Below are 20,936 nucleotides of genomic sequence, written 5' to 3' on the forward strand. Positions count from 1 at the left end.
CTAATTCAAATAAATGTACAACAACATTTGGGTGTTATATAATTTATGTGGTTTCTTTATCATTAACAGAGGTGGGTAGAGTCGGCAAAATATTTACTTAAGAGTAATGTTGCTTTGAAATAATTTTACTCCAGTAAAAGTTTAAAAAAAGTAACCGTTTAAGCGAAAAAGTCAGATTTATTTTCCACGCCGCCATAAATTGAAACAAAACTAAAATCATGTGGAAATTGTGATATTTGCAAAGAAAATTCCCAGAAAATGTCATGAAAATACTAAAATATTACTTAAGAACAAGGGGCACGAGGCAAACTACATCTATTTTATTGATCAAAATGAAGCATTTACTCACAGTGGAAAAAGTAACAATTATTTTGCTCAAGTAAGAGGACAGACACTTCATTATAATTTTACTCAAGTAGAAGCAAAAAGTACTGTATGATAAAACTACTATAAAAAGTACAATTGCTTCGAAAAGGTTACTCAAGTACATGTACCCAGAGGAAACTTGTATACGCCAATTTGTATCTTAAAGGTGCACTATGCAACTTTTTATGTGGAAAAATAAGTTGATATTTCTGCGCATTTGACCTTGTAGTGACCCTGTGGCTGCATGAGAGGTCAGCATGGCGCCTTTACTTTCCATCACAGTGGTCTCTAGGACGCTCCAGGATCAATTGTTTGGAAGGTTTTCGCTGCTGACGGACCCTCTCACCAGAAAACCTACAAAACAATTGATTCTGGACCATTGTAGAGACCACCGTGATCGAGAGTAAAGGCGCCATGATGACCACTCATACAGGCGCTGGGTCACTACAAGGTAAAATATGCACAAATATCAACTTTATTTCACACATAAAAAGTTGCATAATGCACCTTTAAGTGAAATCTCAAAAGGTTTGTACATTTATTGATTTCTAACTAGGTTTTGACTTCACCCAATTAACCTTGAGGGGTTGACAGCAGCTGAAAACATCTGGTTCATTCACAGTTTGCTATGTTTTAATGGCTAATGCTAACGGCTATAGGAAAAATACATTGAACAGGCTCTGAAAAGATTCCCAAAGTCCAAATGCTAACGATGATCCCAGTATTTTAGCTACATGTAGCTACAACAAAAAAGCCCTACAATTCTATATTATGCATTATTTTTATTTTTATACTGTTTCAGATCAACTTAAAATAACCGCTTGATGTTTATATGTCATTTATTTCTTGCTTCTGTTTGTACTTTAACATTACATACTGGATTTTGGATACTGGATATAAAAAAAAATACAATTCCCTTTGGTGATGATTTGCAGAAAAAATTTCCAGTAATTTTGTACTGACGATAATCGGTATAAAATTGCTTGTAATTCCAAAGACTATTCCCTCATTTCCTCCATGTGTTAAGTTCATATCCAGCCGTTGTTAGAAAAGTCCTTTCGGAGCTGCTGCGTCTGGGCCTCAGTGAGCGGCTGCAGAGGGGAGCGACAGGAGCCTCCGTGGAACCCAAACCACTCCATTGCTGCCTTCAGACCCGGGACGCCTAACCCACGGGTCACCTGCAGGGGGCGCAAGACACGGCAGGTGAGACATTAGACATTGTACGGATGTGCAGCAATCCAGAATCTACGGATGGGTGTTTTAAATGAACCCCAGAGTTAGTCAAGCTTTATAAAAGACCTGCAGACAAACCTGCGCAAAAGTATCTAAAACAGGCTCTCAACTGGGTCATGTTCAGAATCCAATACAGTATTTCCTCACATACTACAGTTATTTTAGACAAGTATCATGCAGGATGCTTTCCAAACTATTTAAGTTTGTGTAGAAAGGCCCAACCAGGGACATGATCAGCTGCAAACTTGAATTGTAACTATATTGATTGCATCCTCCCTGATAAATAAATGAATAAAGTAAAAATAAAATGGAGGTAGTTTTTTGGAGAGACTTTAGGACCCACTGAAGACCCACCTGAACGGCTGGAATTTCCAATGTAATTTACTAGTTTACAGAGCCATGTTAAATTAACATTTTAATGTAGCCCAGTATAAAACAGTCAGGTTTAGAAAATGTCTTTTTGTGATAGAAATGTATTCACCCATATGGGTCGGTGGCAGACCTTGCACAGTACGCCTGAAATGGAAACACTACAAGTGCGTGAGAACTGAAGAGAACTACATTGAGGTAATCTGTGCTGTAAAGAAAATGCTGTGGACCCATTATGCCAAATGCAGCAAAACTCTTGCTTTTGATACTTGAATTACTCACACTAAAAGCACTGTAAGTAGGTCATGGTTTCAGTTATGAAGAATGTATCATAGTTCTCAGCTTCATTGCTCTTTAAATCAGGGGTGTCAAACATACGGCCCACGGGCTTGTAGAGCATAAATTCCAGAGTATGTAAAAAAAAAAAAAAAAGTAAGTCTCTAGCCCATTCCTGTGCGGCGTTATGAATTTTTAAAGAATCACCAGAATGCTCATTCTAGCCACTAGGGGGCATTACATTTAAAAAAAGGAAAGAGTTCCACACATGTCCAGCAGAGGGCACTGACATAATAAGAGCAAACAACACATTATATAGCCACGTGGTAAATGGACAGTCTGCCCCAGGGCGCCTGTGGCTTCAATAACAGCTTACCTCCACCGAGTGTGGTGTGAATGTATAATGACTACTATGTAGCACTATGAGGAACTTGTGACACAGGCTTGTAAAGTGCAATACAAGTGTGAGCTGTTGTGATTAATGAAGCTACAGTCAAGTTGGGGTTTTGACCAAATCACAGCTTATTATTATTATTCATTTATTGGAAAAATGTTCTCTATTACATGCGGCCCGCGGCCCGCCATGGGAGCTGCATTTCGGCCCACGACCCAGAATGAGTTTGACACCCCTGGTTTAAATCCAGAATGACTCCATAAATCTCTGTAAATATTGAGCAGGTTGTGCTTTACTCACTGCAGTGTTTGGTTCGATGAGTCTCTGCTGCAGAGTCTTGGCCTCGTCCCATCGGCCGCTCACACACAGCTGATGCAGCTCACACACCTGAGGTCCCAGGACGTTGGCCAAGGCACAGACCCCGCCCACTGCACCTGCACACGCACAATGGAGGAGGTCATAGGTTATTTCCTTTGGGAAATTTGTCCGAAGCATTTCACACATTCTTCAGGGCTTTTGAGGTTAAACCTGTCAAGAGCAGAAACACTTCTCCAGGTGCCTGGATCTTGGTCAGGGCGGGGCATGGAGCGAGGGCTGAACGATATGGAACAGATATCTTGAATATTTCGAATATTTTGGGGCCTCCAGGGGATCTTGGGATCGATAAGGGGGCCACTCTTTTGCTCTGGGGTTGTCCTGTGCCTCAGGAGCAGCACATGAAGGAGCCCACTTGATTTCTTTCATTTTTTTTCATAATGACTCAAGTATTTTAAATATATAAGCCACTTTAATATCCATCACGCCTTTTACCAACACCAGGGGGTCATTTACCAAGCACTTGCTCATGTGCAAAAGTAGATCGGCGGCAGCCATTGACATTCTCTCATTTATACATCAGGTGTGGGGCCCTCACACTGTAATACAGGCAGATTCAAAGGGTAAATTGGGTGCAACAAGCCCACAAATAGTACAAATAAATAAACATTACATTTTATTTTTCAACTTGCACTCGCTATCTATCCCCAAAACTCTCCAAAGAGCTGCACAGAGAACAAATTAGCACTGATTGCAAAAATGGCAACATATAGCCAACGTAGCTATCAACTATATAAAAATCTATATAAATACAGTATAAAGCAAGTACTGTATGTCGACTGCCCTAATGCTGATGCGTATGTACAGTAGATACAGCACTATTCATGCCTCAAGGCCGTGAGTTTGAATTTGCTAAATGTCTCTTCACTTCCTTTCACCCTGTGCTATCCTGTCTAATAAAGCCAAGGAGCCAGAACAGTCCTTGAAAAGAAGGTTCTACAGTGAATGGGACACTAATGGGTGACTTTATATCGTCCCCTCAAACTACAAGCTCTGTGGGATGTTTCCACAGAAAGTGAGGAATGGGAAATATGACAAAATATATTCAAAATCGATTTGAACAAAATTGGGTGAACAATTTGCTGTGACGGTCTGACATCTAAAAACATGTGAAATAATATGGAATGACGTATCTTCTCCATATCAATCTTTACGCGCATCCACAAACCACGGCTGTAGCACTTTTCCTTCAAAGCTGGCAGAGCTTGATTGATGTGTAAACGGCCGCCCTGTTTCAGTGTGAGTTTGGTCATTAAAATGCAAACCAGCCACTAGGAATAAAGTGCAAGAGGGTTTTCTAACAAGCATCATACCATTTTCAAACATGAGTGAATTGAATAGTCCTGATTGACAGCTGCTATAATCACCTCCTGATAAAAAAGACAGAGGCCTCCCAGGGTCAAAGAGCAGAAGTTCTCAGTCTCTTCACACCAATTTCGTTTAGTAGGTCTAGAACAAGATCAAATCAGGACTAAACCGGGTCTGAAAAGTGTCAAAAAAAGAGTCTAGATTAGATATCAATTATTTCTAAACCAGAATACATGTATTACTAGAGCCCAAATGAAATGGTCGCTAATAAGGAATGTATCAAATCTAAAATTGCAGATGTCCTTGAATCCACCAGAAGAAGCCCAGGTTTGAGAACCACTGATCGAGAGTGTGTTCTTGCATGGTAAAAATATAAAGTTGTTTTTATTGTTACTTTTAAATGTATTTTGATGATTTTAATTTAACCTCTTAATCCCCGCCTTAACCAAGCGCTTTACTCAAATCTAAAAACTCCTCGACTGAAGCTCACAGCCTCTAGACCAGTGTGTCGCCCTTGGCTTTTTTTTTTGCGTTATTGTTACTTTTCTTGTTATGTTTTTGTCATGTTTTTGTCACTTTTTTGTTACTTTTTGTTACTTTAGTGTTGCATTTTTGTCACTATTTTGTCTTGTTTTTGTCACTTTTTTGTTACTTTTTTGTTGCATTTTTGTCACTTTTTTGTCATGTTTTTGTCACTTTTTTGTCTTGTTTTTGTCACTTTTTTGTCTTGTTTTTGTCACTTATTTGTCATGTTTTTGTCACTTTTTTGTGCTTTCTGTCATGGTTTTTTTGCTTTTTTGTCGCTCTTTTGTTGGGTTTTCTTCCACGTTTTTGTCGCCATTTTGACACTTTTTCAAAAGATAAGAAAAGAAGATAGATTTGGGTAATGCCAAACTCGGTTCAGGTGGGGGTTAAGAGGTTGAGCACTGTTTTGCATTAAGTATTTAACATTGCATTAATATTGTTCAAGATAGTTTAAACCCCCCCCAAAAACGACATCAAATCTACAAATCTAAATCTACATCTTAAACCAGCATTTTTCATGTCAGTTGGTCAGCTGTCATGGTTTTGATGACAGCTCGTTGTCCCGCCCCCCTCCGTGTCGCCGTGGCAGCGTGGGCGTCCACAGCACAAACTCGGACATCAAACCTGCTCTCTTCGCTCGCGGCACGGACTATATTTCCATATCAATCGCGGCTGGTGTGGATTCATATCACACACCGGCGCCTCAGTGCGGAGGATGACTCATTAGGTTTGCCCACAGTGTCTAAGTCGACTGAAAATATAAAAGAACAAAAGCAAATGATATCAGGCCCGAGGCAGTAAGACTTCTTACTATGTCTCAACATCTCAGCACCTTTTCTTCAGAAAATCGCCTCTTCACTGGTGTAAAACTGTGATCAGCACTCAACACGACACCGGCGTTACATCTTCAAACTGAGTAATAACAAAAACATGAACACCTTCCATTTGCACATTAAGTATAAGTAAGGTATTCTTTGAAAAATATCTCAAGGGACCTCCTGGCAAGTTCATGTGCATGTGCAAGTTCAAGTCCTTCAAATAAAGCTCGAGTCCGATTCAAATCACTATCACCTAAAACCAAGTCCAAATCTGAATCCAGTTCACATGTTCACATGGAAGAAGAGTTTTCTGGGGAAGGGTTTATGAATTCTGACACACACACAGGCCTTACTTTGAGTATTTCTGAAATTGTCAAGTAAACAGAAATCTGTCAGTGGAATACTATATGCTAAGAATCCCATTTCGATTAAGAAACCAACCACGTAATAGATTTATTATATACTCTGAAGTGCAATGTATATATCTATATTTTTTATTTTGAGTGCCAAAATACTTGCTGAGCTCGTTTATAAAAGCATCTACTCAGAGGTCGGTATAGTGCCAAGGAATTGAGCGCTAAATCAGGCTCCAAGGCCGAGTCTTTAACCTGAATCTCATAAGCCTTTGGCTACAATCCAGCATATTTACATGCATGTATTCCATGTTTATTCATTAACACTGTCCCAATCAAATAAATAAGTAAATACGTACTAGTTGTAGTTTAGTTTAGTTTCCCAAATGCTGTCTAATAGCCCATATCAATTATTTGGTAGAAAATAGTTACAAGATCTCGTTGACAGGATGTGCCGGTGCAGGAAAGCCGGGGTAGGGGGATATACATGACTTACTCATGTATTTACCCAGATGGTGCACAGATCACACACGACTTAAATGGCACTGGATGAATGATTGAGGTGGAGGATAACCAAACCTAGTATAGTATAGTGTATAGTAGTATAGTATAGTGTATCCCATACATCAATGTGCACATTAGATATTTTTTTCATCTTGGAATTTTTCGTGGACGCCCAGACTTTTTGACATAAGTTTTGTGTGAACACTTGGACCAAATGTCATGCTTGTTTCACAAACTGAAATATTTTTCTTCTAATCTGCTGCACTACATTTGGGAAGTTTAACAGGACGAATACTCAGAGGGGCAAAATATAAACACACTTTGAAAAGTTGTGACAGCTGTTTTGATAGACTCCTCTGAAGGAGAAAAAAGGTCACAGAATGATGTCGCCTGATTAGGGATGGGCCAAGATCTCAGACTACAAGATCAAATGTCACAAGATTTTTTGTCCCTCAGTAGATGAACACTGTGCATTTTTCCTTTATTTTATTGTGCAGCATGCATTATACTCATTGTAGACGGCTTAAAGGGGCTTAAAGAAGTATTTAGTGAATTGATGCCCATCTATTTTGACATAATATATTGATCTGCACTTTTAAATAGATTTTCATTTTGTTCAGTAAAAGTAACTATTTCATCATCATTCATCAATTATGTCAAAATCTCATCTCTCGTGGACCCAGTCCCCAGTATAACTCGCATAAACAGTGACTCAGTGCCTCAGTGAAACCAAGAGATAAACATTAACCAAAAGGTCAATTCTGAAGTCACAGGTAAAACAAAACGAGAGATCAAACCACAAAGGCCTCTGTACAGAACAATTAATGAATACTGTTCATGTTGTTTACTCCACGTGCTCTTGGGCCTCACACCTCTCCTTTTGTAGAAGACACTATTTGTTCTACACGACACCATCATCGACCCCTCTCTTTGCGGTGCTGGACTTTTTGCCCCGTTTCCCGCAGCGAAACATGTAACTCACCGACGCAATACGCTGCCATCAAGAAGCCGGCCGATCCCGCCAGCACCTGGAACGGCTGCGTGGAAGTCCTGTGAACGATCAGCGCGATCCGAGTGATCTAAAAACAGAAAAAAGTGCGATAAAATATCAGACAGCATCTCCTTTCTGTCAAGCTTGTAGTTCCCTTTTTTTTTTTATATCCCACAGGACGTCTTAGGAATGTAAACAAATCGCTCAAAACGTGATGAAGAAGTGTGCATTTTTCTTCCCTTCCTTACATTTTGAAAAGTATAAAAGACTCAAATCCCAAGTGGACTTCAAACAACTCGTGTGGGTGTGTGTGTATGTGTGTGGGGGGGGGGGTAGTCTCATCATGAATAATTTATACCATTTTGTTGTGCCTTTTTAAGCCGCTTTTGTCAACGCGGATGAGAGAAGAAAGTACAAACCAAATAAGAAAATCTGTAGCGTTGAGGAGGGAGGAGGGAGGAGAGGCATAGGGGAATTTGCACCAGGGAGTGAGCGAGTATTTTTAGCCGTAGCCTGTCCGTCAACCTGTCAGAAAAGGCGTCATTTCCATCAGGAGCTATGACTGTAATTGATCGGTGAGTGGTGGCCTGGATATTTAGACACGGCTCCCCGCTGGAAACGATCGGCACAGCGGGGAAAAGTGGAAAGGTAAGTATCCAGCTAAACAACAGGGAAGGCCGGCAGTGAGACTTATATAGATAATGAAGGGAGAACGGCTGGACAGAGATGCAGATTTATTCGAATGGGGGGCTGCTGCTGTGTTCTTGTAGTAAAACATATATGGTTGTAATTTTTCTGTCATGTCCAGGACCATCGATAAAACATACAGTGGAGGGAGGGAGCCTCATTTAAACCTCTTCACCCTCGCCTTAAAGGAACAGGCCACCGTTTTTCCATACTGAGATATGTTCTTACCTGAGCTTAGACGAGTTGATACGTACCTGTCTGGTCTTTGTGCCCGTGGAAGAGCTTGGTCGCTTCCAACTTCACCCCCGTTTGGAGCTATAGGAACATACTGGGAGAGGCCGAATGCTAACAACATCTTTGGTCGTTTTGCGTGACTGAGCGCACGCACAAAGACCAGACAGGTACGCATCAACTCGTCTAAGCTCAGGTAAGAATATATCTCAGTATGGAAAAACGGTGGCCTGTTCCTTTAAGTGCACTTTCTTCAGTTCAGTTTACCCAAATCCATGAAGTCACAGCCTAAAGGCCAGTGTAACACTTCATTTGAAAGCTAAGGCCTGCAAAACTCATCTGAATGGATCTTTTTCCTCCTGTCGTTGCTGCGTTGTCATCGCTTTTTGTACATTTTTTGTTGCTCTTTTGTTTTTCAAAGGATATTCTTTTCAAAACAGTTTTTTATTTCATTTTCAAAAAAGGATGTTTCCACACCCTGTACAAGAGCCACGGCATTTCGGAATGAAGGAATCTGAACGACGCCTCATTTGAAAGTTAAGACCTACAAAACTGATCTAAAAGGATCTTTTTCTCATGTTGTTGCCGTCACTTTTTTTTACATTCTTTCTCATTTCATTTTTTGTCACATTTTTGCCGCTATTTTGTTGAGTTTTTGTAACTTCTTTGCTGCACTTTCATCGTTTTTTTTTGTCACTATTTTGATGCTTTTTTGTTGCAGTTTCCTCGTTTTCTTCTAGTTTTTTTTCCGCTATTTTGACACTTTTTTCAAATTAAAAATGTGCTTGTTTCAGTTGGGGGTTAAAGCAGTACTAAGCAACTTGTTTACCTTAATAAATCCTTTTCGTAGTCCCTCTACAAGTGTTAATGGGACGACTGGGGGGTCATTTATCTCCCCTGGTGTCTCTGACCAGAAAACCACAATTGCAACTTTCCGGTCTCCGGGTAGGTGTCACCAAACACACTAATGGAATCACGAAGAAGAAGAAGCTAACAGGCTAACGGGCAAAGCTAACTATGGGCTAGCGCCACTTAAACAGTACAGCCAAGTCTGAGTGAAAAAAAAAGACCTCCATTGTGTAATTGGATGTACAATATCCCTCTCTCCCTTTGTCTTTTCTGTCAGTATAGTATTTACTCTCACAGACAATTATTGAGTAAAAAAAACACAACATGCTACGATACCTGAAGTGGCGCTTACGGCCTCTAGGGGCATGAGTTACTTAGTACTGCTTTAAGAGGTTAAACTTATAGGCACTAAATTATACCTGATGTTTATCTTGTAGTGGAACAAACTCAAACATTTGTGGGAAAAAACCCGATGCATCAAATGATAAAGCATTTGTGTCAATTTGAAACGTCTCTGAAGACTTGGGATGTTGTAAAATGTGTCAGGAAAGTTAAGAAAGATTTAGTCACTCTCTCTTTCATGGGTTGTAATCAGTGCTTAATTTGTAAATGAGTAGTTTCAGGAACACCTTTGGGTCTGATGTGATGGATTCGGGGGAACAGGCCAAAACATTTGCCGTAACTCTCTCATTAAACACTATTATATCAGATCAAATCTTGCCGGATCATCACAAATATTTCCCGGATCCTTTACCCTGAAAAACTGGAAATTGGGGGAATCTCAAACGGGGGATCAAATTAAGCACTGGTTGTGATTTAAAGGGACTATACAGCGTTTAAAAATGTTAAAACTAAGTATTTTCCTCACCCTACATGTTCCAGCCATGTCCTAATGTGTAGAATGAGCTCAACTGCCTCTAAAATCCTGCACTGTCACTCAAAAAGGTGTTAATTCGGGTCCGAAGTGCCGTCATGCACATATAGAAGCTGCAGTTACACGTATGACCTGGGGTGGCAGTAGTGAGCATAAAATGGCTGACTTGCATTTAGCCCCTTTAACAACAACAAAAAACAGGTACAGGTCCTTTAAGTGACAAAAACGGCAGAGTAACTGTTGCTTTGAAGACACAGTAAAGTTTCTTGTTAAATTTAGCTCTAAATGTGTTTGACATGTTCAGTTATCATGATCAAGTGTATGTAGAAAAGAAGCCTTTGGGAAAACGAGCTGAAGAGTTTTCGAGCCACTGGTTTGGGATTCCTGCTGTGGTGCTTTTAAAACACTTCTTTTTACTATGAAAGTATTTGTCTTCTGTAAAAGGCAAGTGCGAAGTAAAATCATCAAGAAAACACACATTTTGATTCACTTATCAAACCATTAGCGATGAAAAAAAAAAGAGTGAAATCTCGTCGCTAAATCTTGGCATCTTTTGACAAGACTCTGCCACACATTCACTTACACCTCTAATTATTAGCGGAAACTTCCTGTTTGATTTCATGGCATCAACAAAGCCTGTCTTTTCCTTTTTGCTCTAAACCCGACCCGCTTGTCGCGCTAATCACTATTTTTGTGATAAAACGATCGCTCCGCTCTCGTGCTGCTGTGAACGCGTTTGGCTCTCACGGGGAGAAGTCGTCGTTTGTGGGCGTTTTAATTACTTTGCCGAGATAATTGTTTGGATGGAAAGAGACACACATCTGGATTGTAGGGAGAGAGGAAAAAAAAAAAAAAACACAGCGTGGGCAGAAATGATCGCAGCAGACAATGAAATATAATGGTCCCTTTGGGGAATGAGACTTTTATAACTGTGCGACAGATTTCACTTAAAGAGGCGCAGATGAAAAGCGGTGGAAACAGTGACAGCACTAAACGCTTTAGAATGTGGGCTAATAAGTAGAAATATGATCAGTGAAGTTGACAGTTTATACTGACAAGAAAAAAATACTGATCTAGGAGCAGTAATGGAGTGAAGTAGAGTGGTCGAAGGCGATGGAAGCAGTGTTGTTTTCATCAGCGAAGACTATGACGATATCTTAGTACAGCCACACGGTTATTTTAACACTCTAACACTATTGACAGCTAACTGAGGGCTAATAACTGTACTAATTGATGGTTTATTAGCTCTAAGTTGGTATTAATAAAGCACTTATCAGTCCTTATTTTGCATGGCCTTATTCAACATCTAACTAGTATCTAACCTGTACCCACATCACTTCAGAATGGGGACATATTCTCAGATACAAATACTTAATTAAGAGCTACTGGCAAGGCAAGGCAAGTTTATTTGTAGAGCACAATTCATGCACAAGGCAATTCAAAGTGCTTCACAGTTGCATAAATATAAGAAAACAAATAGAATCAATAAAAACATCAACATAAAATTATGAAATTAATCAATTACAGTAAAAGGCAAGAGGGCAAATAAAATACTTCAGTTATATGCATTTTTAAGTGTTGCTTTGACTCGCTCTGTCTTGAGAACTATTTTTACTTGCTCGTTCACACAAAGTTACCTAACCTACCTAACCCTAACCCCAGATAAAATACTTTCAGTCATATGCTTGGGCAAAAATAACTGTTTTCAGCCTGGATTTGAACATTGTCAGAGTTGAGGCCTGTCTCACATCCTCATGAAGACTGTTCCAGATTTTAGCTGCATGAAACTGAAACGCAGCCTCACCGTGTTTAGTCCTGACTCTGGGAACCACCAGGAGACCCCTCCCTGAAGTTCTCAGGGCCTGAGATGGTTCATACGGCTGTAACATGTCAGAGATGTACTTTGGTGCTAAACCATGAAAACACTTGTAACAAGCAGAGCTGTTTTAAAGTCTATTCCCTGAGTGACAGGAAGCCAGTGCAGAGAGCACAATTGGACATAAATTAGACCGAGCATGATTTGTTTTCTTGCTTAAGATTTGTCCCTGTTTATTGAGACACTTCCGGTAGAGCGCGGATTCCCTTCATTAAGCGGAGAATGAGGGAAAAAGTTTTGCCGCTAAAATCTGATGTTTAGTAGATTGATTTATGTAAAATTTCCAATGCTCATTTGCACCAGCAAGTCAACACTGCACTGTTTCTCTGCGCGGCCGAAAAACAGCTTTGTATTAATGCAGTTACTGGTTTTATCTGGACCTCCAGTCCCATGCTAACTAATAAGCCAAATGCCCCTCTCGACTGCGCATGCGTGGGTCAATCAGGCTCCTAATTTCTGCTACCAAACAAACCACTCCACCATTGAAATGTGTGAGTGAGTTCAGGTAGCGGAGCGTGAACACTGAAATATATTGAGCCATAACCGTTAACCTTAAGGCTTACGGGCATTTGTTTAAAGACTCAAGGGACATTTCTTGCAAATATTTATGTTGACATACATATTTATGTATGTGACGATCAAGTTCGACATTTTACTTCTACTTGAGTAACAATTTTACATTTAGTTTCCACCATAGGGCTCCCATCGCTTCAGGACCTGTAGGTCTCCAGGACCCAGGGACGTGCAGGTCGGATCACAGCTGACCCTTCTCACCCTGGACACGGACGGCTTGACCTGCTCCCCTCAGGCAGAGACCAGATCTCTGCCATCAGACTCAAGAACAATACATAACCTGCTACCTGCCATCTGCACGGCTGTATTTCAGTATTTGGTTATATGAACACAAACTGTACATTTGCTGCTTACTGCACATTTGTAAATCGATTTTCATTCAAGATGTTGTCTGTACATGTGTATTTAGAATATTTAAAGTTTAGCTAATCTTACTGTATCTGTATCTGTAAAACTACTTGTGGGAAATAATACTTAAGTAGTGAATAACTGAGTGTAAAAGTTTGATTTTCAGTTTAAGTGTTGTAAAAGGACAAAATACAGGAAAATTATCAAAAGCTCAACTTGAACTTCAGGACATTTTCATATTTCACATGAAGCTTTGTGATAAAACTACTGCAAGAGTTCAGTTACTTCAGAAAGGTGACAACTACCACAACAAAAACTTCTTCTAGAACAAATATTAGCATCATCGACTACTATTACTCTCCTACTCCGATAAATGCAATGGCAGGACTGAAATCTTGCTCCTGATGAAGCTAAAGTATTTTAAACCCAGTAAATCCCAGCTCGTTGCCCTCGGAGTGGTTGTCTGAGTGAGTGGGCGCTGCCAGACTTCGGAGGCGGGATTTTAGCGCGTGTCCGAGGATGGCGTGGGCGCAGTTCAGACTCTGGACTGCGGGCGGTAGGAAAGGCCAGAGGCACCAACAAAAGGTCATTTAAAACACGGACGAGGACGATTATTCACCATTGCTCAGCGCCGCGATGACGGACCAAACCGGACTGGGTTTAATCGAAGAGAAGTGTTTTCAAGAAAAAGTTTGTGAGGGTTTTTCCTAAAAAAGGGCAAAGGCTTCTAAGATTTTTTCTTAAAAAAACAAACAAAAAACTATTACTCCAGGATTACCACAGCCACTACCATCATGAATTATTAAGAGACACTTTGGGGTTTTATACTTGGCAGCTGGACCAGCACAAATGCAGTTTGGGGGCTTTCAAACTCACCATTTACAAATAGACTTATAACAAGAAAGTTAAAGGGGCTAGAGGCAAGTTAACCATTTTATACTCACTACTGCCACCTCAGGTCATACGTGTAACTGGACCTACTATGTTAAGCTCGTGCATGACGGCAATTCGGACCCAAAGTGACACCTTAAAGGTGCTATACCTGATTTTTGTTCTCGTAATGGAAAACGATTGCTTTGTCCTCCTTTAGTATGTAAAACTCAGACAGAATTTGGAACAATCTTTATGAACTTGGCTTGTTTTGCATTTTGCATCTAGCCCCTTTAAAGTTTTAGAGCTTATTTTTTAATCTGTGTTGTATGTTTTATGTTGCACGTCAGCACCGAGAAAAAATCCTAGTTTGTGAACCTGTCCTCAAACAATGGCAACAAAAACAATTCAGATTCTATTGCTGCTATAACCACTATTCGCTGTAAATGTTCAAACTTGATGCATTGTGCGATTTAAAGATCTTTAGTTGGTGACAATGATCCACAATGATATTTGTTTAAACAGTGTTATGTGTGTCTTACGTCTCCCCCGCTGTCCTTCAGTCCCAGGATGTTCGGATGCTGGGCCAGAGTGACCACGGCCTCTAGGGGGAGCTCCAGCCCAGTGTTTGCCGGGACACTGTACAAGACCACAGGCACCGGGCTCTGGTCAGCCACCTACAGAAAGAGACACAGTTAATCTCATCTGAACAGCATTACACAAACAGGACTGAAACAAGAAACTACTCCAGGTTTTTGAAAAGAAAACTGTAGAGGCGAAACGGCCCTGTGCTGGTCGCCTCCTGGCTGCTGAAAGAGCCATTTCTTTAGTTTATGTGAAGCCATGGAATATGTTCAAAAGAAAAAAGTGGAAGATTGTGATTCATAAATGATCAATTTAGTCTGATTTAACTGGTGACGTACCGGTTTATGGTATTTGACTTTGGATTTTGGATTATGGAACATGTATCGACACAATTTGTTATTGTGTTAATGTACATACGGTATTATGAATAACTCGTACGTTTAGATTTGGCTCCTTGTTTTTGTTTTGTAATTGTTTGCTGCTCCTGCACACTCCATTAATTGGCCGGTGTGTAGGAGCCAAAATGCACCTTTCTCCCAGCCATTAGGGGGCGCTGGTGAACAGGGTTGAATGTTAGATTTCCCTACAAAAGGGGCCTAATCAGTAACTCAGGTGCTGCTGGTTTCGAGGTAAACTAAGGCCCAATACTCACACTTCCACCCTCGCGCCCCTCATGTGCGCGTTCCCGATGAAGGGTGCGAGTGCGTAGGGTGTCCCAATCCTCCAGAGGGGTCTTTGGCCCCGCCCCCTTTGTGCCCCTGATCCACACTTCGCCAAAGCCGGCATCCAAGCGGACTTTGGTGAAGGATATTGCCCATAATTCTTTGCGGTACAAACCAAAGAGACAGAAAAATGGCGGCATCCGCGGATCTTGGGCCGAAAAAAAAATACTTTTAATTAAATATTTCAACTTTTCTCATGCTGTATATCTGTAAATACAATCAAGGTTTGCTACGTTACTTGGAAAGAAGCATAAATATATGATGAAGCACTACGATGATTTGCGCACCGGTATTTACGAACATTATGCAACAATTTCAATACTTTTTTTTGTGCATTCATTAAAATCCAATTTCAACTTTTCACTTCAACAAAACTAAGGATGTATAAAAACATAAAACTTATACCAGTTGGTTACCCACTCTACATTTAAAATAAAAATTATACAGCGAGCTCAAATAAATTACTAATATCTAATATATATGACGGACGAAATTACCTTCAACTTTATTAAGTTTAGGTCTGAAAATGATGTAAGCCGCACTGTCCTAATTCTGCCTTGCAACCTGCGCACTCGAACCCTTACATGCACTTCAAACAAGTGCACACTTCGTAGAGGAGCGTAGGGCGCAGTGTGGGTATTGGGACAAGGCCTATTTCTTACAGTGTCATGTGGACATCTTATGTTGTGTTTGGAAATAAAGGAATTGGTCACAGGGGCCAATAAAGCACAATATTGAACTGGTTTGGTGGAGACACGCGTTGGGGAAACCTTAAAAACTCAGCAGCGAGGAGGCGACCAGCACAGGGCCGTTTCGCTTCTACAAAAACATTTCCATTTCGAGATTGAACATGGTTAAAGCTAAAAGGCAAAGCACTGACTTGAGTGAAGTGGTGAATGAGTGCACGGCTGTCCATCTTCCCTTTGTAGAAACACGGAGTCACCACCAACACGCAGTCTGCTCCGGCGGACGCCATCTTCTCTGTCAGCTGCACGGTCGCCCTGGTCGCTAAACGCACAACCACACGACTACAGTCATTTCTAAAAGGTCAAACTAAATAACACCACAAAAGCAAAGTGTATGTAATAACACGTCAAGGCACAGTCTGTACAGAAGAGTCTTTCAAGGTTCACGTGCCAGAACAAAATCAGTTTCAGGGCCCAGTGATGCTAAAAAAGGAAGAAATATCAATACTAATAAATATCAATCACACAAACATCAACCATGGGGGAAAATGTTTGTCAATTTTAGATCTGGACTCACATTCGCAGCCGGACCCGGCCATGAGCAGCTTGTTTTGGGGCAGACTCCGTCGAACCGCCCTCACCACCTCCACTCTCTCCTCAGCGGAAAGGAACGGGTACTCGCCGTTACTGCCCTGCACCACCAGACCTGGAACAAACACACGATTATTACATGATTATTGTAAAAAGTGATCAAACACGTCTCTATTAAGAACTCCTCTGGTTGTTTTACATTTCTATCCACACCTTTGGCCCAAACAGGTTTTTCTTACTTGAGTGCAAAATACTCTAATAATTACCATGAATTGTGACGTTGACTATATAATTGTAATTTCCAATGACATTTAGTATTTTATTCCTAAATAGTATCTTAAACCGTGGTTAAACTTAACTCTTCTTGAATATTTTTCTTTTTACTCAACAGCAGTGCATCATACATTTGTATTCATGTACAAGAAACAAGAAAATTGATTATAATCCTTTACAATTCATTCTGCAATGAGTAAAAACACAAAAACACGGGGTCTGCTAACACGGTGGTTCCCAACCTTTTTTTTTGCTTCGCCGCTCCCTTAAAGGAACAGTTCACCGTTTTTACATACTGAGATATGTTCTTACCTGAGCTTAGACGAGTTGATGCGTACCTGTCTGGTCTTTGTCTAAGCTCAGGTAAGAATATATCTCAGTATGGAAAAACGGTGGCCTGTTCCTTTAAGTCTTTCATTTATAGTCCAAGTACCACCTACCTCGAGGATCTTGCCAATATTCTTACAAAGTCGCCAACTAAACTCAGATTATTCAGTGTTTAATTGTGTGTAGAAAGTACTCTCAAAATCAAACCTTTTACCGAATAACATCATTAAAACTAACTTTCGTTTGAAATTAGTATTGAAATTCAACTCAGTTTCACTTTCTTTTTTAATCTGAAATAATTCCATGAACCCCCTGCTCAGTGCACACGTTCCCCTGGTTGGGAAACAACACACAGGAATAAGAAATAAATAATTTTCAAGAAGTTTGATGGATTTAGATAGTTTTTTTTGTTATAATTGACGTTCATTTTTCAAGAGGTTTTTGAATCAAATTCCTTAAAAAGAATTAATGAGGATAATCTTTTGCCCCACTTCATTCTGCCTATATATTATTTGGCTCGTACTCTTTGTAATGTATAATGTTTTGTCTAAAGGCAGCATTATAAAAAGGTTAATGAAATATCTTCTTTTTTTTTTTAATGAAATATCTTTAACTCCTCGTGATCAATTTACATGTTTTTGTAACTTTGCTGTTGCTTTGTTTGTCACGTTTTTCTTGTCTTTTCATCCTCATTCACGTCTCATTCTTTGACACTTTTTTCAGGATGCTTTTAGATTTGGGTAAAGCCTGGATACCTTTGATAATAACGGGGAAAAAACGTGCTTGTGTTTGTGGGGGATAAGAAAAGATGCATCTGCCCTAAAGGTCCTATATCATGCAAAATCGACTTTTTGGAGCTTTTAGCCATGTTGTTATGCTATTTCCTTATCAAAAACACCCCAGAGTGGTTTGTGTCGTAACAGCGGAACGGAAGTGCTCGACGTCTGTAATGCAATGTCTTACAGCCTGATTTTAATTTGTAAAACAGCTTTTTTATTATTTCTGTTGTAAGAGAGAAACAAAGAGAAAAAAAAAAGTGAAGGAAAAAAAAAAAAGGATGTGCCCGAGGTGCTTCCAGGTCAGCTGAGGCCAAAACAAACACATCCCCTGAGCGTCTGAACAGACGTCATGTTTGCGCTGCAGCTGTGAAGATGGAGCTCGTTATAACTGGACACACCTGTTCTTTATTCTTACCTAACGATAATGTCACGGAGAAAAAGAAGCGCGTTTGGCTACGAGGACTTTATTCAACCTTTTTCAAGCAGAGGCCACTCTTCATCAGAAGTGTTTTTTTTTCACCGGGATTCAGCGACTCTCACCAAAAGTGTTTTTCTGTGACTGTCTCTGATGGATGTTTGGTGAACCTTCGCCAGAACCAAAGTGGATTCACTTTTATAACCAACGCGAGTCCCACAATGTAAACAGCGATGGAACAGAGTGGTGAGTCAAACCAAGCGCGTGTAACTTCACTTATTGTTGTTTATTTATATTACGGTAAAGTTGTATGCGCGGAGAGAGGGGGCGGAGTTAACTGAATCGAAGCGTTGTGTCTTCCGGGTTTGAAAAATACCTCCAGAAAACACTTATATTTATCACAAAAATGAGTGGTCCATAATGGTAGAGGTACAATATATCATATACATGCCTATACTTAACTTTGGAATGGCTAAAATAGCATGATACAGATCCTTTAATTATGTTGCGTGTTGTGTTGAACGTAGTTGACCAGAAGATGGCGCCAGATACCAGTCATTTCCATAGCTCTTGGACCAGTTCTGTTGCTAACACCTGACAGCTGGTTATGTCACTGTAGATTTCCCCCCAAAATGTCGTGCTTTAGCTGTGTTTTTGTGCGTCTCTGACCTTTGAACGGGACCTTTGCGTACTTGAGCAGGTTCTCCTCCAGCCTGCGGTAGTCCACGTCCTCGCTGGCCGTGAAAGGAGTCGCTATGGGCGGATAGATCCCGCTCAGGTCCAGGCTGGAGCCGGCGGCGGTACTGGTGGTGGACAGGCTCCTCCATGCGGCCCCTCTGCTCAGGGCGTTCACGGCTCTCCAGACCCGGGGACGGTGCATGGCGCGGCGGACACGTTTGCGCACTGGAGTGTCTGTGTGGGACTGGGGCAGCTGCCGGGTTTATCGCTGACCCCAAAATTTTTTAGCTAAATATTCACCACGAACACGAATTTAATCTCAAAGTTCAACTCGGCAGAGAAGGGAAACGAGGACTATACTTGCGTCACGGCTGTTTCGGGGATGGCTGTTCCGCGCGATTGACTTAATGTCCACAAATGTCAAAAATTAAAAACTTGCAGCTTCGAGTTTATGACCCAAAACTCCGCCTACAAGGAGCTGTCTGCTAAACCAAACGTGTTCTGGACGTATAGCCTTTGAAATAACACGAATAAATATAAATAAATGTGTCTAATAGAAATAGGTTAGTAGTAATAGTGTTATAAAAACCAAGAGGCATAATATGAGAACCTAGTGCAAAACCAGTGAAGTATAATAATAAATTAGGAACATGGATGCATTAAGCCGCCTTCTTTTCATATTATTACAAGAAAATAATAGCCATCCCTAAATAGGATTGTCCCATCCCTAAATAGCTCACCATTTAGGGATGGGACCATAATTATCTTGGCCAAAGGATTAACGATATCACAATATTATATGGGTTAGTGACATATTTCTCTTCATCATCTGCTATAAATCAGTGTTAATTTTTATTTTAATTTAGTTTTAGTTTTAGTCTTTTGACGAAAATGTAATTCGATTATAGTCTAGTTTTAGTCACAAAAATATCTTCAATTTTAGTCTAGTTTTAGTCGACTAAAATTGCAAGTAAATTTAGTCGACTATATTTAAGACGAATTTAGTCGCCTTTGCATTGATAATATTCAGTATAATCATGTTTAATCTTGTTCCTCTGCTTCATGGAGCTGCTCCACATGAACAAAGCTCAGAGCTGATCCTTTGACAGTGAATTTACATGATCTGAGGCTCTTTCAGACGGTCAATAGAAGTTTGGATGATTTTAGTCTCTCCCTTTCATTTTTATTTTGTCTTATTTTAGTCGACTAAAATATGTGGACATTTTAGTCACAGTTTTAGTCTCATGAAAAACTTTTGATTTAGTTTTAGTCCAATTTTAGTCGTCAACAATAACACTTTGACTAAAATTAAGACTAAATATTTTAGTCGACGAAATTAACACTGCTATAAATGTCATATTGAGTTAGACTTAATAAAGTACATTTAAAAGTTTTTTTTTTTTTTAAGGATATAATGACAACCACAATAAAGTCAAAGCCTCTGACTGAAGCAAGTTTTCGTCACATTTTTGTCACTTTTCTGCCGCTCCTTTGTGGCTTTTTGTTGTGTTTCCATCACTTTAATGTTACTTTTTCATCGCTTTTCAGTTGTGTTTTTGTCATTTTTCTCTCATTTAAACATGCTCGGTTCAGGCAGGGGGTAAGAAAGTAACTTTTTACTCATGGCTCCACCAGATTATATTTCTAACAGTGAAACCAGTTTATTGTAACACTCATCATGCCCTAAAGAACCTCAGTCTTCTGTTCTGTGGGCAACGTATGCAGAGCGCTGCATTATGGGAGTTGTCAGGTGACCGGCTCCTGCCCATGTACACAGGGCCGCCCCTACCGACATTCTTGCTTGGGGCCCTTGCTACGCCACTGTTATTGCTGATGAGCTTGGTTAAAAATATGACACATAGCCCAGCGTTGTCAGATCGGTCAGAGCAATTTTTAAGAAAAAAACTAAACAAATTGGAGCCAGGCTTGTAAGCAGAGTTTAAATGCGGCCCAAAGCTACATAGGAACCCTGTTTCCCGAATCCAAAGTGTCTTTTGGAGTCGCCCCTGGGGTGGTATTACAGCAACGTCAGCTCCCTGCCATGAGGACCAATAGAGCTC

At 40.3% G+C, this 20,936-nt stretch overlaps 1 protein-coding gene across 1 annotated transcript; it reads right to left on the reverse strand.

The window, feature by feature from the left end:
• Positions 1–1,262: 1,262 nt before the first annotated feature.
• Positions 1,263–19,312, reverse strand: hoga1 (4-hydroxy-2-oxoglutarate aldolase 1). The gene is made up of 7 exons (XM_079553476.1): positions 18,868–19,312; positions 16,391–16,519; positions 16,008–16,135; positions 14,363–14,497; positions 7,504–7,600; positions 2,939–3,072; positions 1,263–1,544 (listed from the first exon to the last, which is right to left on the reverse strand). The coding sequence occupies exons 1-7, from the start codon at positions 19,076–19,078 to the stop codon at positions 1,395–1,397; spliced, it is 984 nt and encodes a 327-aa protein (XP_079409602.1). The 5' UTR covers positions 19,079–19,312; the 3' UTR covers positions 1,263–1,394.
• Between the last annotated feature and the right edge of the window lie 1,624 nt (positions 19,313–20,936).

This window comes from Gobius niger (genome assembly GCF_951799975.1).
Source record: "Gobius niger genome assembly, chromosome: 3".
NCBI lineage: Eukaryota > Metazoa > Chordata > Actinopteri > Gobiiformes > Gobiidae > Gobius > Gobius niger.